We start from the raw sequence: 8,899 nt of genomic DNA, 5'->3' as shown, positions 1-8,899 counted from the left end.
CGTCTACTCCCCATTTTGTCACTCCCAGTATTGAAAAGTCATGTTTTTAAGGGTTGTGATTTAAGAAAAATAAGCCTTAGGGCTTCATCAAGGACATTCTTGAGTGAACCTAGCTTTTCGTTTTTTCCTAACTGCAACAGCCTGGTGGTAAAGAACGTAATGGCATCTACTATGATTTGATTCGTGCTAAGGTCCCACAGTTTTACTCTAGTGTTTATACAATGCAAAAGGCAAATATCTTAGTGTTATCTTAGTATATTTTAGTATTATTATGAAAATAGCTTAACTTGCAGACCCCCTGAAAAAATCCCAGGGACCCCCAAGTATGGTCCTTGGTCCATACTTTGAGAATCACTTTTCTAAGGAAAGACGGGCCAATTTTGGCTATATGGGATTGTAAGTCTTTACCAGGTTACAGAGGTACATTTTTTTATGGCTGTACTATAGAATATGTGTAGTGCTAGATAATACTCTAATGTGTAATAGCTGACACTTCCAGAGCACTTCACTGTGTGCCAGGCACTATTCTAAAGATGGATATATAAGTGTGTGTGTATATTTATAGGTCTCCATTCTTTCCTTTCATTGTTTCATTTATACCCACAACAGCCCTATAAGGCAGGTACTTTTTTTTTACGCAGAGAAGGAACCTGAAGCCTAGAGAGTTTAAGCGACTTGTTCAGGTTAATATCAGAACCAAGAAGACCCGGGTCTTAGTACTACTGAGGGATTAAGCCCCAGGAGGCACTTAGCTATTATTTGCTCTGCAGAAATGGGAGAGGTGGACACGAGGTCAAGGGGGAAGGTGCAGGAGCGGACAGGGCATCATTGCTGGGTATCGTCTGGGTACCTGGTCCTGACCTCTGCTCCCTGTCCTTTGCCCTGGCAGGATGACATCTCGGGAGCAGCTGGTACAGCAGGTGCTCCAGGAGCTGCAGGAGGCAGTGGAGTCCGAGGGCCTGGAGGGTCTGGTCGGCGCCGCTCTGGAGGCCAAGCAGGTCCTGTCTTCCTTCACCCTCCCCACCTGCCGGGAGGGCGGCCCCTGCCGCCAGGTGCTGGAGGTGGACTCGGTCGCCCTGAGCCTGTACCCAGAGGATGCCCCGCGGAACATGCTGCCCCTCGTGTGCAAGGGGGAGGGCAGCCTGCTGTTCGAGGCGGCCAGCGTGCTGCTGTGGGGGGACACGGGCCTCAGCCTGGAGCTGCGGGCGCGCACCGTGGTGGAGATGCTGCTGCACAGACACTACTATTTGCAGGGCATGATCGACTCCAAGGTGATGCTGCAGGCCGTGCGCTACTCCCTCTGCTCCGAGGAGTCCCCCGAGATGACCAGCCTGCCGCCCGCCACGCTGGAGGCCATTTTCGATGCGGACGTCAAGGCCACCTGCTTCCCTAACAGCTTCTCCAACGTGTGGCACCTGTACGCCCTCGCCTCCATCCTTCAGCGCAACATCTACTCCATCTACCCCATGCGCAACCTCAAGATCCGGCCCTACTTCAACCGCATCATCCGGCCCCGCCGCTGCGACCACATGCCGGCCACGCTGCACATCATGTGGGCTGGCCAGCCCCTCACCAGCCACCTCTTCCGCCACCAGTACTTTGCCCCCGTGGTGGGACTGGAGGAGGTGGAGGCTGAAGAAGCTACTGGCGTGGCCCCTGCTCCCCAGGCCTCTGCTCCTCAGGCCCCTGCTCCTCTGGCCCCAGCTCCTCCGGCCACAGCTCCTCTGCCACAGGCTCCCCCGCCACTGCCGCCCAGTACCCTGGAGCTGCTCAACCAGGACCCTGGCCTCAGCTACTCCCACTTCTGTGAACGCTACAGTGTCACCAAGAGCACCTTCTACCGCTGGCGGCGGCAGTCCCAGGAGCACCAGCAGAAGCTGGCCACCCTCTGCTCAGCCAAGCACGTCCTGCAGGACAGTGTCCGCCGTGGGGGCATCATGTCGCTGCAGCAGTTCCTCCAGAGGTTCCCCGAGATCTCCCGCTCCACCTATTATGCCTGGAAGAATGAGCTGTTGGGCACTGGCGCCTGCCAGGCCCAGGCCCCCAAGGAGGCGCTGGGGATGGAGGAGCTGGAGAAGCTGCCAGAGGGGCAGGTTGCCAAGGGGCTGGGATGCTCCATGCTGGCTGTGGCAAGCCCCGGAATGGTCCTCATGCAGCGGGCCAAGTTGTACCTGGAGCACTGCATCTCCCTGAACACCCTGGTGCCCTATCGCTGCTTCAAACGCAGGTTTCCTGGCATCTCCCGGTCCACCTACTACAATTGGCGCCGGAAGGCCCTCCGGAGGAACCCCAGCTTCAAGCCAGCCCCAGCCCTCTCCACAGCCCAGGCTCCCCAGCCAGCATCTGTTGGGGAAGAGGCCCCGCTCCCTGAGAAGGGTGAGGTGGGAGAGGGGGCAGGGAAAGCAACAGGTGGGGAACCACCCACTCCCCAGGAGCTCCTGCCCCGGAGGATGCCCCTGTCCCATCAGCAGAGGCGTCTGCGCAGGGCTGCCCGCAAGCAGGTGCTCAGTGGCCACCTCCCCTTCTGCCGTTTTCGCCTCCGCTACCCTAGTCTGTCTCCCTCCACCTTTTGGGTGTGGAAGAGTTTTGCCCGGTGTTGGCCCAGAAGCCTGTCCAAACTCCAGATTCAGGCTCCCACCTTGGGCAAAGGTGGGGTGCAGGAGGCTGAGGAGAAGCGAGAGAAAGAAGCTGGGAGGAATGTGACAGCTGCCATGGCCCCAGATGCAGGATCCCCAAAGGTGGCAGCTTCTCCAGGAGAGGATCCAGGGAAGACCCAGGGAGGGCCTTCTAGAGAGAGGGCCCTGCAAGAGGGGGCCGTGGCCCAGGGAGGGCTCCAAAGTGGGTCCTGGCCCAGCCACCCTGTGGTGGTGGCAGCAGGTGGCAGGAACAGCCAGGTGCTGATGATGGACATGCTCGCCACCACAAAGTTCAAGGCTCAGGCCAAGCTGTTCTTGCAGAAGTGCTTCCAGTCCAAGAGCTTTCCCTCCTACAAGGAGTTCAGTGCCCTCTTCCCCCTTACCGCCCGCTCCACATACTACATGTGGAAGCGAGCCCTATACGATGGCCTCACCCTGGTTGATGGCTGACAGGGAGGTGCCAAGGGGCTGGGAGGAAGGGGGACCAGTTTGGAGAGGGTCGGGGACCTGAGTTGCCCCCTGGCTTGGCCAGGATACCCTTTGCTCTGGTTCCCCCAGTGTCTACCCTGAATCCAAAGGCAGATTTGTGTTGTTTCTTGGCTCCAGGGCAGAGAGAGCCAGATATCAGCCGTCTGGTCTGCTGCAGAGTCCCAGGACCAGAGACGGTCTCTTCAGTTGTTCGTCCTTCTTATTTTTATTGTCTTGGTTTTAGTTTTTTTGTTTTGATTTAAGTGGGTTGGCTGGGCCCACTTGCTGGTATTGGAAGCTATATGTGTGTGGAGGGTCTGGAGGGGGGTTGGTTAGCTAAAGCTGCTTTCAGTTTTTCCTGGGGACAAAAGGAGTATTATAGCATGACCATCTGTCCCTTGGGCAGAATATATATCTTCAGTTCTTTTGGGGCTTGGCATTCTACTTGCTCAAACATATTTCTCTAAGCAGCATTTGAAATCAAATATGGAGTGGGGCAGTGGCTTCTGTCTGGCCCCCCAAGGGAAAGGGAGTCAGGCTCAGCGTGAGCAGAAGCAGGATGTATAGAAAGAACCAAGGGCCTCTAAGGGCAGGGCCTGAGCTGGATCGCTGAGGGCTGGCCCGTTCCTTGGAAGCAGTGTGGTAAGGGGTTGAGGGAGAGGCTCTCGAGTCTCTGCTTGATGGTATTTGTCTGTCTGCAGTCATCTGCCAGTCTGACTCGCTCTTGGGAACCCCTGTCTTTCTGCTGAGCCTCTCCTCAGAGCCTGTGCCCCATCTTTAATGAAGGAACACACAGTGGCCAGGCAGGTGAAAGACTGAATTGCATTGTCCAAGAATGAATTTGGAAAAACCAAAGAAATAAAATAATGTGGTGCGCACAGCCCTTGGTCTCTGGTATTTGTTCTGCTGGGGTAAAATTGCCCATTCCCACGTTCTCCTTGGGTTTAAGGGGACTGAGAGTAATCATTTCTCTGCCTTGCTGGGACACCCTACATCCAAGACTTGGAGGATGAGGGGGCTTACTCGGGATTCTGTTTAGAATTGGATTTAAAAGTGGCTTTGGGGCCCAGCAGATGTGGTTCAGTGGTTGAGTGATGACCCATGTACCAGGAACTGTTCAACTCCTGGTCAGGGCACATACCTGGGTTGCAGTCTCCATCCCCAGTAGGGGGTGTGCAGGAGGCAGCTGATTCATGACTTTATCATCAATGATTCTGTCTCTCCCTCTCCCTTCCTCTCTCTGAAATCAACAAAAATTATTACTATTATTATTATTATTTTAAAGTGACCTTACAATAATAATAGCAGCCCGGCCGGGTGTGGCTCAGCGGTTGAAAGTTGACCTGGGATCCAGGCAATCGGGGTTCGATTCCCAGTCAGGGCACATGACACAGTTGAGGGCTCGATCCCCAGTCGGGGGTGTGCAAGAGGCAGCCGATCAATGACTCTCTTCATTGATGTCTCTCTCTCTCTCTCCCTCTTTTCCTCTCTCTGAAATCAATAAAGATATATTTTAAAAATAAATAATAATAATAATAATAATAATGGCTCTGGCTTCCTGGAAACTTGCCTCCCACCTCTGGGAGTAAGCTGGCTAAGTGCGCAGGCTGGGCCCAGTCTTAGATAAGGACACAGAGCCTCAGAGTGACTAGTTTGCATGCCCCTCCCTCCAGTGGGGCTGAGCTTTAAGGCCCGGCCGTTGCTCTTTGGGCTGGGGCATCACTGGGGAAGAAGTTCCCTTAGGACCTTTCTCCTGTCTAGGTTTCCTGCGGTGGCTGTCATCCTTGTGGTTTTGGGGAGTCATCCTTTGTTCTATCTTTCCACTCCCACATCCAATCCGTCAGCAAATCCTGTGGACTCTGACTCCAAACCGTGCCCCGAATCCCCAGCCTCATGCTGCTGCTATCACCGTCTCTCCTGGCCCACATCTCGGCTTCCTACCAGCCCTCCTGCTTCCACTCTTGCCTCGTATAATCCATTCTCCATAGAGCAGCCTGAGAGATCTTTAAGCAAAATCTGATTCTGTCACTTTCCCGTCTAAAATGTTGAGTGGCTGCCCTTCACTCAGAATTCTTTGCACTGCCTTGCAAAGGCCTTCAGAATCTGGCCCTGGGCTCTTTCTAGCCTTCTCTTGACCCACTCTTGCCCTTTACCACCATGCTGGTTGCCTCTGACCTTGAACATGCTACACTTTAAGTGTCTCTGCATTTTTTCCTTTGGTCTAGAATGCTTTTCCCTGTCATTACATGCAGAGTCCTTACCATTCAGATTTTTTTTTTTTTTAATTCTCACCTGAAGGTATTTTTTTCCATTGGAGAGTGGAAGAGAGAGTGAGAGAGAGACATTGATTGGTTGCCTCCCGCATGTGTCCCGACTGGGCCCAGGGATCGGGTCAAGCTTGCAACTGAGGTACATGCCCTTGGTTGAAATCAAATCCAGGCCCCTTCAGTTAGAGGGCCGATGCTCTAAGCGCTGAGCCGGACTGGCCCTAGCCATGGTGACAGGGCACCATTCAGATCTTTGAGAGTCACTGTTGCATGAGCTTTTCACTTATGCCCATCTGATATTTTTCTTATGTGATTATCCTTTCCTTCCCTCATTAGAGCATAAGTTCCGTGAAAAGCAGGGCTTTTTTGGACTTGCTTTCACCACCGTATTCCCAGCAGGTAGCTTAGTTCCTGACACATTGTAGGTGCTACAATTTGTTCAAAGAAAGAATGAATGGAATGGGGCCACTGTGATTTCCTGCTGTTAGCCTCTGGGCTTTGGTTTTATCACACCTAACCAATCTTACGTTCTAAATATTTCTCATTGACCACCCCCCCCCCCCCCCGTACCCACCCCCTAATCTAGGCCAGCAGCTGCTCTCATCTCTGATACAGGAACAGTTTTCAAATGGACTCTGCCTTCACTCAGACCATCCCATTCCATCCTCTTGACAAAGGCCAGAATGAGCTGACAAACAAATCTGACACATTACTGGATTTCCCATTGCCCCCAGCACAAAATTCAAACTAATGAAGCCCACCAGCCCGGTCCCTGCCTACATCTCTAGACCCTCACTCATCCAGACTGACTCTCCCTGACCCCCACTCACTTTATCTGTCCCATAAGGCTGACCAAGTATTGTCATTACTTGTCTTTCTCATACTGAACCCCTAGCAATGTTACTCTGTAGTCCCTTAACATTTGGTGACCGGAATAGAGTGATACTCCTACCTTACCTGCAATGGTCACCTATAGCCAGAAGGTGGCAATCGGATGCAGCAAGAGACAAAGTGTCTGGGTTCCTAGTCGGCACAGCCCTATCTAGCTGTTTCCAAGTCCCAATCTATCCCTTTCACTGGCGTGGCTGTCAGGGTGACACCAACCTTGCTTCTGAGAACTTCCCTGGTTGGGGCTCTGGATTTTTTCTGTTTGTTCCCTTCCCTGCTCTCAGAACAAAAGTAGATCTGATGCCAGGATCAGTGTCTCACAATGGGGTCTGTAAACCACCTGGACCCAAGTCCCTGGGGGAGCATATTAGTAGTATGGATTCCAGGGCCCCACCCAGATCTACTGATTCTCACCTTAGACATTGGAGAGGCAGTGTATGCACATGGGTGAGTTATTTGGCCTTGCTGTGCCTTGCTTTCTCCACCTGTAAAATGAGGATGTCAGTAATGCCTATAGTATAGTACCTTGCACATGTAAGGGCTAGACGAGCGTTTGCTATTGGTAAAAATGGTGTCTAGTTTGAGAACCCCTGGAAATCTGATCCTGGATTTCTAGGAGGAAGCTAATTCCCAAGGAGACTCTTGATCAAGGCAGTTTACCCTCTAGATTAAAGATACTCCTGTCTCAAGATTGAAAGATCCTTTTGTCAGAGGCCAGTACTGAGCCTCCAACCCACAGGGAGAGAAGATAAAAATATGTCAATATTGATTTGGAAAATGTTTTGTAAGTCTGGTTATTATTTTTTTAATCCTCACCTGAGGATATTTTTTTCCATTGCTTTTCAGAGAGTGGAAGGGGGAGAGAGAGACATCGATTGGTTGCCTCCTGCCTTTGCCCTGACCAGGGCCAGGGATCGAGCCTACAAATGAAGTATGGGCCCTTGGCCGGAATCGAACCTGGGACCCTTCAGTCCTCGGGCTGACGCTCTAACCACTGAGCAAAACTGGCCAGGGCAACTTATTTTTATATAGAAAAGCAGTTTTTTAAATAACCTGCTTAGAAAGACAGAAATACCTAAACAGTGACTATATTTGCTAAGAATATTTCATGCTGATTTTGAAGTTGACATTTGTTGAAATTATTTGTATTTTTTTGCACCAACTTCTATCGCAGATGCATATGTAGAAATTCCATTGAAATGAGCAATAAACAAAGGGAGGGAACAATTTGTGAGGTTAACTTTATATCTTCCAGCATTTTGTGCTGTTATAAAGTTATAACTGGTTCTAAATTTTTTGAATATAAAAGCTTCACCCTAAAAAAGCAATCAGGTGAAATGTGAATAATTTTAAAATATTTTATGCTATGTATTTATCTCTGGGGGCAGGATCCTGAATTTGGTGGAGGTCATCTTGTCTACCATAATGCATGAGGCCGCTCCTTAGATATTTCTCTGGAGTCCAGCACTCAGGCCCTTGGGTGGCTCTTGGGCCCCGAGTGTCCACCTCATATCTCAACTCCTTCTGGGTGGATGTTCCACCAGCACCTCAATCTCCCCATCTGGCAATCTGGGCTCATTCCCCCATTACCCACCAACTCACTCTTCAACTATTTTTCACCCTGGCTGCTGCCAGCATCAGGTTATCAGCTGAGCTGGCTAAAAAGCGGGATGTCATTTTAGAATTTTCTTTCTTCCACATCTCCATCCCACCAGGACCCTAGGAACATTGCAGGTTTCATAAGGCTCCATACCTCTGGGTTATCACAGGAAGAGAATTTGAATTGTCCAGGCCACCACCCCACCCCGTTTCTGAGCACAGCTCTCAAGCCAGGTCATAATTGAGGCCACTCTGCTGCTGCCCAAGTCTGGTCCGATCTGGCTGAGGTGCTGGATCAGCTTCGCTCACAAAGGGTTCTGGCAGATGTAACAGGCTCCTCTCCAGCAACCCATGATAGGGCTCAGCCTAGGATACAGAGCCATTTGGCCTCAACTCTTGTCCTCACAAAGGCCTCGATTTACTGGCAGCTGTGGCCTGACACTGTGATAGAGGCTCCCATATGGAAGGCACAGAAAGCACCATGGGGTTGTGAGGAAAGCATATGCTGGCTTTGGCATCTCATAGTTCATCTCGACACCCCTCCCAACTTGCAGCTTCCTGGGGCCAGCTCTTCTCTGTGAAAGGGAGGCTGCCTGAGGGTCTCCGGGAAATGCCTCCCTTATTTCTCAGATGATCCTGGTTGCTGGCTGTAAAACACCCCAGTTTGGTGGCTGTCAAGGGAGGAGGGGACGTTGAGGGATAGTGCTCTGACACAAGGCAGTTAGGATGGGGCTGAAAAGCCCAGAGGAACAAAGCTCGGGGAGTGTTCCACGGAGCCTCTGCTGGCCCTGGGTGCTGTCTGTCTAGCTCACTGGCCTGACTTCTAACAGGAAGGTTCTAGTCTGATTTCTCCTTCCCAACCCTGGCTGGTGACAACTCAGGATGCCTGCAGGGTGTCACTAGCAGGTACCTAAATGTTCCCATTACTGGTTTATCTCATGGAAGAGGAGGAGGCAGCTTTCAGGGAGACAAAAGCGTCAGAAAGTAGGTTTAATGATATAAAAAAAATTTCCTTAGAAAATGACTTTGAAAATAGCATGA

General features: G+C 51.4%; 1 protein-coding gene across 3 annotated transcripts; it reads left to right on the top strand.

Moving 5' to 3' along the window:
* Positions 1 to 890: 890 nt before the first annotated feature.
* Positions 891 to 3,086, top strand: VRTN (vertebrae development associated). 3 transcript variants are annotated; one of them, XM_016208143.2, is made up of 2 exons: positions 891 to 1,658; positions 1,734 to 3,086. In XM_016208143.2, the coding sequence occupies exons 1-2, from the start codon at positions 891 to 893 to the stop codon at positions 3,084 to 3,086; spliced, it is 2,121 nt and encodes a 706-aa protein (XP_016063629.2). The 3 variants fall into 3 exon arrangements, with proteins under 3 accessions (XP_016063629.2, XP_087670048.1, XP_087670046.1); XM_087813922.1 differs by having other exon boundaries at positions 891 to 1,673; XM_087813920.1 differs by having other exon boundaries at positions 891 to 3,086.
* Positions 3,087 to 8,899: the final 5,813 nt, after the last annotated feature.

This window comes from Miniopterus natalensis, chromosome 1 (genome assembly GCF_054644295.1).
Source record: "Miniopterus natalensis isolate mMinNat1 chromosome 1, mMinNat1.hap1, whole genome shotgun sequence".
Classification (NCBI taxonomy): domain Eukaryota; kingdom Metazoa; phylum Chordata; class Mammalia; order Chiroptera; family Miniopteridae; genus Miniopterus; species Miniopterus natalensis.
The sequence above is the reverse complement of the archived record's forward strand: the minus strand, read 5'-3'. Positions and strand labels throughout refer to the sequence as shown.

What these genes read in the sequence shown, in the direction of transcription:
- VRTN (XM_087813920.1), top strand. Translation starts at nt 891, where the DNA reads ATGACATCTCGGGAGCAGCTGGTACAGCAGGTGCTCCAGGAGCTGCAG.